This window comes from Acyrthosiphon pisum, chromosome X, assembly GCF_005508785.2.
Source record: "Acyrthosiphon pisum isolate AL4f chromosome X, pea_aphid_22Mar2018_4r6ur, whole genome shotgun sequence".
Lineage (NCBI taxonomy): Eukaryota > Metazoa > Arthropoda > Insecta > Hemiptera > Aphididae > Acyrthosiphon > Acyrthosiphon pisum.
Genome location: NC_042493.1, coordinates 80,008,093 through 80,024,131, shown reverse-complemented (window position 1 = coordinate 80,024,131; position 16,039 = coordinate 80,008,093). Strand labels below are relative to the sequence as shown.

Genomic DNA, 16,039 nt, shown 5'->3' with positions numbered 1-16,039 from the left:
TCATTGATCCTTCCGGCGTTGTTCTTCATTCGGCTCGCCACTGATCGGCTCTGCAGGATTGGCGGTCACTGCAGGACTGGCAGCCGCTGGACTGCCGGACGAAGGAATGACGGGCTCCGGTATCGTAATTTCCTCCGGCACGCCGTCGTTGATCGTGTCGGGGTCGGCGGTGACGGCGGAACTGAGGGCAGTGGTGGCTGACATCACCGTGTCTCGGGTGCGGTTCAACTGTTCTATCCACTGGTCGATGTCCGGTTCGTGTTCGGCCAGGAACGGCCGGATGATTGTTTTGTACACCGTTTCCGAGCCGCCCGCACGCAACCACACGATGGTGCCGATCTTGACCACGTCGTAAAACGGCACCCACGGCCGGGCCAGGCTCTCCACCGCACGGAACGCGCCGTACACGATCCAGTGGATGAGCAGCCGCCGCCAGTCCTCAGGGTCGAGGTTACCTTCACCCGTCTCGTTCGCCTCCAGTCCTTTGTACGTCTGGTACACCGGTTCCAACATCATCAGTGCCGTTTCCGTGACGAACGCGAGTATCCCGAACATGCCGACGAAGATGGATTAGGTTTGTGCTAGCGTGTGTGCGCGCGCTGCTCTCGTACAATACAGGGATATCTGCGTGTACGCCTGATTTGGTGCCTTTGCTATTGCTTATTATATAAAATCGGTAATTACTTTCGGATTTTAAAATAATATTATGCTTAAAACGTGCAACGTGTTTGGGCGTGCAAACGCGCCCGGTGTGAGTGTGCGTGTCTGCGTGTGTGAGTGACAGTGTGTGCGAGTGTGAGTTTTATTAGACTTACATTAATCGTATATTATTGTAGTTAGTATTAAATTTATTTATTTTCATTATTGTTATTCTTAAACGTGCCATAGAAACGCCGCATCGTTTAAATCGTCGTAGGAACACAATAATATTATGTGTACATAGTACACGCGTATACAGAGTGAGTGTACCAGGATGATAATATTTTACAATATAATATTATAATTCATAGGTTATAGACATACCATATTGGTCATTGGCTTATGGCCTTATAGACATTTCTAAACGCCGAGGAGGCCGCTTTCGTCCCTCTCTGCACTGATTATATTACCATTATAATTCACCCACACCATTAACCAAAACATTTTCTGTTAAAAGAAATCGAAAGAAAAAAATGTTGATCATAAATACGTCCATGCGTATGGAGATCTGGACAAATGTCTACTTTGTTTATACGTCAATCTATATTATTATGTCTGGGATACACTCGGTAGATTATATTAGTATATTATGTGGCCTATATAGTATATAATCTCTACAATAATAATGCACACTATGCTTATTGTTGTTTTATATATTGTGTTTGACACTGTCAGATTTAAGAGTGGGCGTGGATACAAACACAGTTATTAGGTATACTGTTTATGTGTCATAGCGCTATCTAATGTAATATTATAATATAAAAACGTGTACGTCGTAATAATATGTTTGAAATTACTATTATAATTTTATATAAGTAAAGGGACTGATTTGTTTATTAAGCTATTATAGTGACGCTAGTTTTTAGTTTGGGGAGTTATATAGAGACCTGAATTATTCCAAGCACCCGTTAGATGAGTCTGCGTAACTTAAGTTGATTAAAATAATTTGCTTGCAACTAAATATTATTATTAATCAAACAAAGCTAGATATGTCAACGGAAGTAGAACAGGAATTGAAAGAAAATGTTGTATTATGTGTACCGTAAATGGACTCGGTGTGCTACTTATTTAGCAGCATATTTAGTAGCAAACGTTTATTATATTTATGATTGATACTTTTTTTTTAACGTCCTACTTGCAATATTCATTGGTACATACATCACAATAGCTGGGATGGGTAAGATATTTGAAAAAATATATATAGATATATCAAATTTTTCATTACTTTTAAATACAAGATACCTTCTACAATAATATCATAATGATATACCTAATAGATAGAATAACTTGTTATAGCGTTTATAATAGAAGCTGGAAAATATTAAATATACATATTATGTAGAATTTTTTTATATTAAGTTTTTAATGATTAAATTATGACAAATTTCGACAAAATCATGAAAATGTACAAATAATTGTTCGGTCAAACATTTATAAAATGTTCAATTTATATACCTAAGGATTAAATATAATATGATAGAAGTATAATACTATACCTACACTATTATAATAATTCAATATTAATTAATTTAAAAATGCAATGTTTTTCAGCAAAAAAAAAAAATGTATCTACCTACCTTAATTCTAATAGTAATATAAGTTACTTTAATATTATATTAAAACACTACTCTTGTAATAATAATATATTCTTGTATTATAATACTCTTATAATACAGGATAATAGCTGACAGATCATCTCCACTTAGAATTTTCTATCGTAGGTATACAATTATATATAATTTAATTCATATTTAACACCATCCATTACACTATTATAATGACACACTCGACACCTACTGTACCTACATCAAAACCACTTTCCCATATTTCTTGCAGTGTTGTCGTATTGACTTAATAGTTATAAAATAATAATACATGATTTAGGTATATTATGCAATGTTTTTGGCAAAAATTAGTTCAACCTACCCGGTCGTACGTACCGTTATTTTTAGGTAGGTATACCTAAATAACCTAACCTAATTGAAAAATAAATTAGCTGCAATAATAGGTAATATAAATAAATCATAAAATATCTTTAGAAAATTACACCATCCTTGTTCAGAATTGTTTTTCGAATTTAATGATTTATCATTTATTTCAAATATAATATATCGATTACACTGAAACATACTCAGTGAAAATTAGTAAATTCGAAACTTGCCGTATAATAGAGTGACTTCCTTGGAATTTTTAAATAACTAAATAACAATTTCAAAATATTGTTAAATATTGAATACTTCAATATTATTTATTCAATTAGTTATTTGTGTTATGTAATAGTGTACAATATATTATAACATCTGTATAACCAATATAGGTAACAATACAATACAAATAAAAACTTGCAATTGGTATTTTATTAGGTGTTGGCTTTATTTGGAATGAAATTTAAATTATAAACATTGATGGTTGGCATATTATTATTTCATAGTATTATTAAACAACAAAATAATAAAAACTACTTTTTTTTTTTTTTTTATTTAATTAAACCGCAACAACAAAGGTTATTGGCATTAAAACAATAAAACATTAATATTTTTTAACAAAAGTGTGAGACATTAGTAATGATATGTACATAGTAATAAGATATGAAAATTTCAATAACAATAGATAGATACAAAGATAGATATATAAATGGATACATAATAATAAATGGTATGTTTGAAAAGTATCTCGGTTATATTAGGTGATATAATTTTGTTAATTTTAAATAGTTAATTATTTGTTTTATGTTGCTTGACTGTGGACTAAGGGCTTCTTCCAGGTTGTCTGATATGTTGAGGTTAGTTCTGATGTCGGCGAATTTACGGCAGTGGCATATTATGTGTTCAACCGTAGAAGTTTCACCGCAAGTTTGGCATTGTTTGGGTTCAGATCTGTACATAAGGTGTTTGTGAGTCATCCATGTGTGGCCTATCCGTAGTCTGTTTAAGATTACTTCCTGGCGTCTATGTAATAAGAAGAATGGCCGGGGAGACTGTGGGCTTTATTTTGTTAAGCTTGGTGTGGAGAGTTGACCATAGGATCTGCCATTGAGTTAGAATGTGTTTGTCGATGGTGGTTTTGAAGTCCTGAAAAGTACAGGTGTGGATTTGGCGGGAGAGGTGGGAGGAGATGGCTTCTTTGGCAAGAGTATCAGCCAATTCATTTCCTCGGATTCCGACGTGGCTAGGTACCCAACAGAAAATTATGGTCTGTGCATTGGTTTTGAGGCGGTGTATCTGGTTGTGGATTTTTCCGGATATACTGTTGGGTTGGTGGATATTTAGGATACTGGTTAAGGTGCTGAGAGAGTCGCTAAAGATTATGGCTTTATTCATTCTATTTTCATATATTATGTCGAGAGCTAGGGAAATCGGAGTTGCTTCGACTGTAAAGACTGAGCAGAAATCTTGTAGTTTGAACATTTGTTTTGTTTTGTTATATATCACTGCTGCTCCTACACCCAAGTTTGTTTTAGAATCGTCGGTGAAAAACTTAGTATGCTCTTGGTGATTTTCTGAGAGTGAAAGAAATTCTTTTCTGTATAGTACGCTGGGCAAGGTATCGGCTTTGGGGAGTGAGAATAATGTGGTGTTTATATTGAAATCCATGATCCACGGGGGAGTGAGGGAGCATTCATGTCTGATAATTCCGGAAATATCAATATTTGTGTTTTGAAGGAGGTTTTTAATACCTTGATGTGTGGGAAGGTTGTTTTGTGTACGCCTGGCGGCTAGAAGCATGGCATTTTTTTCCTTATTAGGCAGATGGGGGGGGGGGAGGTTTGAGTAATGTTAAGTAGGCTGGGGATTAAGCTCGAACGAAATGCTCCAGAGACTAACCTTAGGCCGGAATTGTGCACTGTTTCGATCATTTTTAAGTTCGAGGATCTCGCATTTATGAAGAGGAAGACCCATATTCTAGTTTTGAAAGTATGAGGGATTGTATATCATTTTGAGTGAGGACGAATTTGCGCCCCAAGATGTGTGGGCCAACATCTTGAGGATGTTTATTCTTGTTATTGTTGCTTTTCTAAGTTCTTTCAGGTGGGCGCACCAATTATTTCTTGTGTCGAATACGATTCCTAATATTTTTAAAAGTCTTGTGTTGTGTATAGGAGTATTGTTTATTTTTATGTTTAATGTCTAATATTTTTTTTGGAGGGTGAAAATGATGCTCTGAGATTTTGGGGCAGAGAAACGGTAACCGGATTTTGCTGACCATTTTTCTAGAGATAAGAGTGAGTCTTGTAATACGGGTTGTATATTTTGGGTGTTTTTACCGCAGCACCATATGTTTAAGTCATCTGCGAAAAGTGATGATTTCACGGGGAATTTGAAAAACTACTTTATTAGGTATTATTATTAATATTAAGTTTTCGGAAGTAATCACAGCAAAAAATATAAAACAAATAATATATGATATTTAACATCGACTGTATTGGTTACCTACCCAACTATCAATACTAACGATTAAACACAATACAACTTTTATTATATAGGTAATAGGTATTATGGTAATTTGGTTATTGATAAGCCTGCAATCAGAAAATATTATTTGACACTACGTGGTGGATTGTGAACCCATCGCAATATTTTCCGTCACCGCCGATCAGTATAATAGGAAAACGGTCGTTTATTGCAACACTTATTGATCGCCTGTTGTCTCGGGATCCGGCCAAAGTCGCGAAACTATTATATCGTGACGGTCACGATAGGGAAAACAAAATAAGCAAATATTTAGTTAATAGTGATTGCAAAAATATCGAAAAATATTATTTGTTTTAACATTTGATGGCATATGAATAAAAAAAAACTATATAGCAATTACACTTAAAAATTAAATTAAATGCAATAACTTATAAGAAGTTCATTGTGTTATTTGTGTTCAATTAATTTACCATAGTATTAATATCTTCTATTTTTTTTGGCTGTGTGTCATATATTTTTTTTCGCAATTTACATTGCGCATGCAGTCGAACCTTTATTATCGTTCCCAATAACCGTTGGGAAAAAAGTTGTGATCCCCTCAACTCTGGAAATTTCCCAATAGATCATGGTTACTAACAGATACCATTATTGCAATGGCCAATCATAATACGATAAAAGGCACGTGACACGACAGACTACGTAGTTGTGAACTCAACTAAAACGTACTTGCCGTCTGGTAATCGCAATGTTTAATGTTTTCGGTCTGTCAGTCTTTTGGAAAACGGTCGTCCGCGCCTACCGGTTTCCCTACGTCCATCCGATTCTCAACTATTCTCGATCAAACCATTTTCATGTCACCGTACCGTCGAGTGCATAACAATAATAACAGTGATATCAATCAGTGGGACGACATTCTGGCGATACGAGTATTTTACCTATACCTATTTCTCGGTCTTGCTGCGCCTATACAGTCAAGGTAAGACAAGGTAAGTTCCCTCCAAAAACATAATATTATACATAATGTGTCCACCCCTGTAGTACAGGCTTGTACGATCGTTATTGTAGAATTTGTTGTATTTATATATTATACATTTATATTAATTTTGACGTATGAATCATACAAATGTGTATAAACGTAATAGATACTATACAAGCTAAGTAACCCGGCGTTGCCTGGGAAAATTGTGATTAATTAGCTCTTTTTAGAATTTTGACAAATCTTTTCTTCATTGTTTTTTGCATCATAAAATTAAACTACCGACTAAATTTCTTACTCATAGCTTCAGTGTTTCCGACTAGATGGTTTTTTTATTTTTACCCCCTTTACCTCTTTTAATCCCTGTAGGGGTTGAATTTCGAAAAATCCTTTCTTAGTGGATGTCTACATAACAAAACAAAACTGCTGTCCAAATATCATATTTATAGCTTCAGCGGTTCGACTAGGCGATGATGAATCATTCAGAACAAGTCATTTTATATACATATATATTATAATATATTATTATATAGGCTTGCCACTTGCAAAATTCAAGTAAAACTTAGCTAGGTTAAATAATCACCTATACATTGCCGTGTGACGAAATTAAGAACAAATAGTACAATATATAAATATAATATGATGTATCGTTGTACATTATTTGCAGTTATAATGAAAAATGTAAATTTATCATTTGTCGTATGTCTTTGAATTATTCATTTATAATCTATACAGCTATATGTATAGCGCGTATCTACATACAAGATCTGTACTCTGCATTGGTGCAGTGAAATTGTAACCGATCAAGGTGCAATCGGATAATATTATACAGGTATATCAGGTGTATGGTATGAGGCAGGATGGCTAATATACGGCACGCGTGCCTTTTGCGTGCACATTTGATGATATTGAATGGCACACTAAAGCGTCAAATAAAATAAAATAAAATAAAATGTTTGAGTATTTCTAGAATTATGTTTTTCAGTATTAAATAAATATTAAAAGTCGTAAATATTGTATTAAACAACAATTATTGTGTCAAAATAACATTAATAATGTTATGATCGCCGTGTTAATTTTTTATTGCACATTCTCAATTTCTTTTTATTATTTGGCACAATATGGAGAAAGGTTAGCCACTCCTGATATAAGGTTAGGTATACCTAAACGGTACAAATTCGGCGCAAAGTAACGTCTACAGTTATACACCTTTTGCGTCTGTTATGTTTATCTACATTTAAATGTTTAGCTAAATAGTAAAGTAAACAGGTATCCATCATAAATTGGATAGTTAAGAAAAATATTGTACCTAAATACCTATTAGTGATCACAATAAATGTTATAGCCAAACATATAATGAAAAATATATAATATACTAGGAAAGAGTGTGGTAAGTTGACGAACCTTAGGATTGATTAATATTTACATTATTAAATAATCGACCGAAAATCTTGAAACTAGTTATTTATAATTTATGATTCAAGCACCACGTATTTCAATAGCACCGATTTCCAGTGACTAGGAGAAGGTAACACAAATAAGCATTGTACATTAATTTTCTTAAAATTCTTATTATTTTCTGTGTTGCTAATTTACACGTATTTAGAACTTTTCCAGAACTATTAAAAGCAGGGATCGAAACTGGCTTAATCGAATTTCTAAAAACCTGTTAAAACAGCGGTTTTTTTTCATATTCGAATACTGTAACCGGAACCGAAACCAAAAACTTTAAAACACCGGTAAAAAAAACCGTAACTGAAACCTAAAATCTTAAAAGAACCGTTTACAAAACCCAAACCGAAATCATTGGATTGAAAAACCGTTCTTAAAAGTTATTAAAATTTAAAACTAATATAGGTTTATAAGAATTTAATTATGTTATAAATTAATAATTATAAATAACTACCTATATTATTATTTATAATTCTTGTCAAAACGAGTATTTTTATGCGAAGAAAATATTTTGTTTTAATTTTACTCATTGCTATTACTCATGCACAAGACATATAATGAATCATTAGTGAGCTAATGGTCCCTTAAACAAGATTTAGTGGCCCGCGGTTGGTCCATTACATTTTTAGTGAACCATCAAATTTAATAAATTGTTTATGCAACCCAGCATTAGTATTACGAAATAAGGTAATACGAATATTATTTTATTTGTATTTATAATATTATTATTATACGGGTTATTGAATCAAAATTAAAATACAAATATCACAATTGTTTTTTTTGTTTGCCCCTATGCGGCTATGTACGTGTGTATTGTTGTTGTTTGAAGTATTTGTGTATATTATTATTTATTAATGTTATTACAAATACAATAATTGTTTCGTACTCGACTGATCCGCATCCGTTCCGCAGTCATCAATCGCTTATGTCATTATCATCAGTCTCCTCAGTGTGTCTCCCCTGAATTACAAATGTGTGTACCAAATCGTATAACGTGTATTTGAATCTTCATCGTAAACCTTTTTAAATAACAATATGTTCATAGGCCAATACACTTTTTTAGTATCCATAAATTAATAGTTTGTTCAAATATCATAAACATTATTCATTAATCACATAAAAAAAGATTTATTAAACTGTAATATAGTGTGATGTTATTGTAAATTACAATTAAATATTAATGTAATCGAAATAATGATCTCAAGTCTCAACCATAATATGTTGTATGCCAAAGTAGGTACTTCTTATATCAAAGTTAATAACACGAAATTAGTTCTGTTGAACGCACATTCTCTATATTTTATGTATTTACACTAATTATACAAATCGGACATATTTTATGACTTTAGGCTTAACCCTTATTAGTAATAGATAGTGAAAACCGAGGCTAGTTATTAGGCACAAGAGAATAAAAAAAAAATTTTCAAAAACCGTTATTCATACCAATAAATTTGAAAAACTGATCTAAAACCTCAACTAAAACCAGAAAATGTAGAAAACCGTTCTCAAAAACCGAAACCGTAACCATTAAAATTCAAAACTGTTTCGATCCCTGATTAAAAGTTGTCACATTTTTTAAATTATCTGCTCATTATTACTATCATCATACCTTCTAAATAAATGTTTGTACCTTTTGCGTCAAACATGCTGTATTAGTGACATTACATTGTTAGGCGCTGCAGAGCTAAAAATTCAAATTAAACTGATAAATGATAATGTACGTTTGTCCATGTTGTTCGACCCAGCGCCTATCAATCTCGAGTGTCTAACCCACGCTGGCCTCTAAAACACGCTGTTTTACGGTAAAACAAAAGTTGAGCCCAACGAAGGGTAAAATTTCAGGTATAAATATGAGTAAATTGCACCCATCTGAGATATCATTTTTATGATTGACACGATACCTACAGGCTACAGGACATCACGATGAGGCGACTCTCACTGGCCTTCAAAAATGATTTTTTTAATTTGGTTAAAATTAATAAATTAATGAAAAATGGAAAAATAATTTTTTTTTAAATTAAATAATATGGCTGGGTACCTATATTATAAGCTGTTACAAACATTTTTTTTTGTTTATTTATAGAAAGTAAATAATAATATTATTATAAGTTATTTTCTTTTATCAGCATAGTAATTTAATATAATTTTTACATATTCAGCCCTCATAGTATAATTTTTATTATATTGCTGAATAATTTTTTCTAACTGTTGACATTTTTTTTCTTGATTTCATGTTTTGAGATTTATAAGGTTCGTTTATACCATTCATTTTTATGTCAATTTGAAATTGCAACTCTATTATTTTATTATTATAATAACCTCAAAATTGTAAAGACGAGGATGAGGATTATAATTTATAAATAAAGCTTTTATTAAAATGACCGTGAAAAAATTGGCTAGCATTAATTGTCCGAGTTAATGTTGCGGACGCCGATGCCCAGATATTCGGAGGAAAGTCAGTAAATAAAATATATGGGTTTAAAATATAACAAGAGAATTGTTTAGAATGGTATTTTTTGGCTTTAAAAATACCATTCTAAACAACCAAATCCTGTAATAATAGATACATTTGATTTATACTCTATGTTTAAAGTGTTTAAACCAACTTTTTGAATTCGTCTCCACCAGCATTGAAACTTTGTGTTAAGTAAAATCAACATCCTATAATCACAATTTTTTCAGGCCAAACGTTTAGGCAAGCAGAATGAATAGATTTGGGTTTAATCATATGACGGTTTTCAGTAGATATATTTTTCTTTCAATGTTCGAAAAATATGTGTTATTACTTATTAGTTTTATTTTTTTAATAAACTAAACACCAATTGTATTTAGTGTCCGTTAAAATATCCATATGAACACTAAATAGTTGAAGGAAATGCTTAACAAAATACTCAATTAATGTACAATTATAACCACATTTTCTTTCCTTTTAAATCTAGAACATAGCTTAATAGCTACATCCATGTTGTATTGTGGTGCACTGTTGCACGCAAACAACTTACTAAAATATTACCTACTTAAAGTCGTAATTACGTTAAGTCATTGATATCATAAATCCATAACAATTAAAGGGATACGCTTTAACACCAATAAATAAACAACAATATTTAAAATAGATATCGATGAATTCAAGGTTACTTAGATATTATGGACGCAATTTACTATACCCATTTTAGGAACCGAAAATACAGGGTGCAATTATATACTATGCTATTTTTTTTACCTGCTCACTCACTCAAAAACGTAACACAATAATATTATAATTTTTTTTTTGTGTATTATACTGAACATGTGTAAACTGGGTTCCTACAACTGTATGTAATTCATATTTGTAGATAAATATATTCGAATACTCAAATAATCGTAAATTTACACGATTATTGAAGTATATATATATAATTCGCTGCATGAGTCATTTCCTATTCGTCATAAACTCATAAGCTAAATCTATTCACGATCGAATATCTATTCTAAAGTTTTGGTAATGCCATCGAATCCCTTTTATGACAATTCGTGAGAGACTGAGAAGGTGGCAAATAACGAATAAATATTAAATATAATAATAATTTTATTAATTAACAAATACCAAACACCTAATGTTTCTATAAGTACTCATAGTATGTAAGTTTCCACTTTATGGCGAGTATTCACGAATACCGAATATTTGTCGTCGCGTATATGAGTCATAGGAACTTGGCTTTATATGAAAAATATAGTAGGTAATATATTATATACTTATAGGTAAACTACTTTGGCATATTGCTATCTAAAAATAAACATTTACAACAATAACCGTAAATAATAATGTAATCTAAAATTACAGTCGTCGGTCAACAGTGAAAATTAGTAAAGTACTAAAATACAAACATTGATAATAAATAAAGGTAACAAATTTGATATGCTGTTTCGTAAATCTGTTTATTTTATTAATCATATAAATAATTAAAATTTGATGTTAGATTTTTAGTGGTGTGATGAATTTATTGATTTTAAAACGATGTGTTTTCGTTTGTGTCTGTCATGTGTCATGTGTCTGTCATCAACTTTTGAAGTAAATATTCTTTAATTTTTAACGTTTAGGGTGGTTACTGATAGAAAATTGATTGTAGTTGATAATTTCAGTCTTAGACTCCACAGATATTTGTAAAAAATGAAATCTTTTGCTGTCCATAATAATTATTTATAATAAGTATTAAGTAGGTATGTCAAACTATTTTAAAATTGAAAAATATATAATTAAATAACTGCAACCACCTACCGCATTTACTAGTAATTTAATAATAAGTCAATACAAATTTACAAGATTTACATGGTCTTAGATTTATTATAATTATAATATTATCTTAATTCAAATAATGAGTCACGATAAGGTACTATATGAGCTATGTGTCGTAGGCCACCGAAGTCTCAACAATAATTTTGAGGGAACTATATATAAAGCACAGAGCGATTTTTGAAGTTTATATAATAATATTATGTATATCGATTAGGATTGCTAAATGTTATTGCCCCGGGGCCCCAATGTTAGTTTGCATGGCACTGATTCATCGCCAATTATGCAACAATCAAAACTCAAAACCTGCCTATATCTTTCAAATGTACCTATCACAACAGGCCAGGGGTGGCGAACCTACGGCACACGTGCGAAGGTGGCACATTGGTCAAATTTCAATGACACCTGAAAAATAAAAATTATAAAAAATTATGATATTTATAAAATGTTGGTTATAAGAAATTCAAAGAAACAATTAACAAATTATGTTTAAAAATTATAATATTCCTATGTAAAATGTATTATGTTACTATAGATTATTACTATATTTATTATTTACGACTTCAATATTATGATTATTGACTATTGTACCTAACTTTATTTTTATCCTTAGACAATATAATTTCCTCTGGGCACGTGAAAAATTTTAGCCCATAGGCCTTTCGTGCGTAATGTAATATTTTAACAAATTTGCCTATACATAACCCCTTAAAATCGATACTATCACTGTTCTGGTGTGTGTGTGTGTGTGTGTGTGTGTGTGTGTGTGTGTGTGTGTGTGTGTGTGTGTGTGTGTGTGTGTGTGTGTGTGTGTGTGTGTGCGCGAGTGTGTGAGTGTATCCATTCTTTACTGAACATAAGAATTATCCAAATTCCAAAGTGCTCCTTTATTACTTGGTTATTTTTTTTAAACGTTTACGTTAAATAAGATATTGTAGTATTGTTTCCTTGTTAAATATAAAATGTAGATAGCCACAACAATGATTATACATTTACTTGTAAATTGAAATGATTTATATTAACTTAATGTTAAACAAATTATGTTAAACAAATTTGTAGATACTATAGTCTATGGCTATAGCCTGTAAAAAATTTTAATATTATAATTCTTTACATTCTACATATATTCTGTTCTTACTATTTATTATTTAATAATAATACCACAAAATAATTATGGTGGAATAAAAGAAATTATCACGGAATAATCGAGGATCTGTTAAATGGCATTTATTTGGTCATTGTCAATAAATTAATAATTGTCTTTTCGTTATTATTTTTATATGACGTAATTGTACAATTGAATTTTAGTACATACTACATATGTATGAAAAATGTTACCTTTTATTAATATGGGAGCCCAACATTTTACATAAAGCACCTTCTAATTTAAAAGTCCACGCACGTCTATGCATAATATTACAACTTACAACTTACAAGTATACAGCCTATGAAAATAGGAATGAATAGGATCCTTCTATGAAACATGAATATTGTTTTTTCATCTATGTAGGATTTTGTTATTTATAACAGGAATATAATATATTTTGTTTCACCGGCATTAATTATTTATTAAATTAATTCAAACTTATTAATTTAATTTTTTCATTGAATATAATAATATGCTGATTGTTAACACCGTCTGCCATGTAACCTTGTATCAAAATTTCAAGTAATTTAAATGACACGAAACTATAAACTAAATTAAAAATAATCTCAACAAATTAAAATACAATTAAAAAATTTCACTGTTATTCAAATTTTAAATCACTAAAAAATAGTTGTCATATATGATTTTATATTTTACATGTTATCCTTGAATTCAATTTTTGAGTTTAAAAAATAGACAAGCTGTTAATATTATAAATTATTATCAAACAAAATCTTAGCTTCTATGAATAAAAAACCTAGCTTAATCTAACTTAACCTTTCTAGTAGGTACTCACATAGTACTTGACGGTAATTGAAACTTCGTTTAAAATCTAAATAAATTAAATTGAATTGCTCGTTTTTGCTTTTTAATTAGTTAGGTACTGCGACGTAAGAATATCTTATATATTTAGCTTCACTTTACATTTTTATTTATTAAAAACACTTTATGTATATACTGGTAAAATACGATATGATTAAGAACTTTATTTTTGGTAACACAATTGAGAACACTCGATATTTAATTTTTTTTTCTAACCTTGCCAAATTTAATCGAACGATAGTTTGTGCACGATAATTTGTTGATATTGAAATCATTTAGCAATATAATGTGTTGTTATTAAAATTCTAATTGAAACTCAAGAAGAAACAATATTTAAAACAGCTAGTAGCTACGATAGAACAGGGTCAAGTTACTAAGGATAATAATATATTTATGCCCTATAGTAATAATAATAGGTTAAGTAGATTTGGGGGCTTAGATGATTTGAAAATGTTAGTAATTACTAATTACTATTCATCTATCAATATAAATAATTTGTAAAAATAATTTGAGTATAATGAATACTCAGAATACTACATCTAATATTAAATAAAGTTTATATTTTTTTAAAACCATATTCAAGGATTATTATCCTTAGTTTGAATATTCTAATAACTCAGAAACTACTTGTTAAAATTTTGATTTAGACAGATCAAAATTTTAATGAGAATCGCATTCTAAATAAGGGGGATTTTTATTTGAACACAGGGCACTTCTTGAGTCTTACAAAATTATTAGGAATTTGAAAATATGATCTTCAGGTATACTTTAAAATTCTAAAAATCAGAATAAATGGAGGTGAGTATGTTTAAAAAATCATTCTGTATACTACTTAAGTTCTACATATTATTTTACATGTTTTATTCATATTATTAGGTGCCCATGTATTTGAATAAGATTATAATTCTTAATCTATGACTTTTTTCAAGAATATTTATTTTAGGTATAGGTATATTACTGAATCATTCAATATAGGTAAATAAATTATATGGCAACGTTGCGCGTAAATTCGTTCTCAATCGTAATCTTTTTTGGGGTTTTTTTGGGTCAGCGATAACTGCTGTTAAGTTCTTTGTTAATTTTAAGTGTTCTAATTACAGGGCCTGGAACCTTGATGATTTTTATGGTTCCGGTTCCTGTTTGGTTCCCAGTAAAACTAAAATTTCTGTTTCAGTTCCAGTTCTGTTCTTAAAAAATAAAAAAAATTGTTACTTGATTTGGTTTTATACTTATGTCAAGAAAATGTGTTAAGTAAAAGTTTCGGTTCCGGTAAGGTTCCTGTATTAAAATTAATTTAAATAAGGGTTTCGGTGAGATTTCGGTTTCCAATATTCAAACGGTTCCGGTTAGCTGAGGTTAGGTTACGTTAGGTATAACGTTCTCAATCGTTCTATAGCCGTGTATACTAATATACTAAAATAGTAAATACTAAATAGTATACGAATCCTTTATATTATTCCACCGTGATTAAAACGTATTGGTCATCATAATTTGTCTAAATATTTATATACACTAATGTAGATAAAAGTAAATAATTAGTTCTTTCATTTTCTTAGTATTCCCAAATGTTATTTATTTGAACAATAAATTAAAATTTCAGTTGAACTTTTATTTAATCACTATAGTCAGTAGGTATAGTCAATATAATTCATCACAACTGATTGGCAATAGCTACTTAAACATTATAATATGCATAGTATTGTATAAATTGGCTATTAAGAGATAATTATTTAATAAGCGTTGAAAAATTATATAACTAAATAACCAATTATAAGTTTTTGATATCAGTATATTACTTATCGATTGGATTTATTTGCTAATAAAATTATGCCTCTTTCTTTTCTTAGATTTTACACAACTATTAAAACATATTAACTAATTACTAGGCATTTTAAGGTTAATTATTTATACTACATACCTACAACGGTTTAGTACTTCGTACCCTTAATAGCTAATAAATGCGTTACAGATTGCAATATTTACATAAGCAATCAATGCGTCTGATTTATTGTTAATTTTTTATTTACTGTACTTTAGTTATTTTACTTATATATACACAATATTACGTCACCTGCAGACAACGATGTCATTCTGCCGAGGTTGACCATAGTCTACTCTAAAAAAGTTTAAGACTTGATAATGTTTAATACTACCTACCTATTTAAATATAATACAACTATAAATACACCCATATCAGTAAATATAAATAATGCATATTATAATTATTAATTATAAGTCAACATTTTATAAAAAAAAAA

At 30.4% G+C, this 16,039-nt stretch overlaps 1 protein-coding gene across 1 annotated transcript; it reads right to left on the bottom strand.

The window, feature by feature from the left end:
- Nucleotides 1-555, bottom strand: LOC103310091 (receptor expression-enhancing protein 5-like). Its single transcript, XM_008187214.1, has one exon. It carries the CDS (start codon nt 553-555, stop codon nt 1-3), a length of 555 nt encoding a protein of 184 aa, XP_008185436.1.
- Between the last annotated feature and the right edge of the window lie 15,484 nt (nt 556-16,039).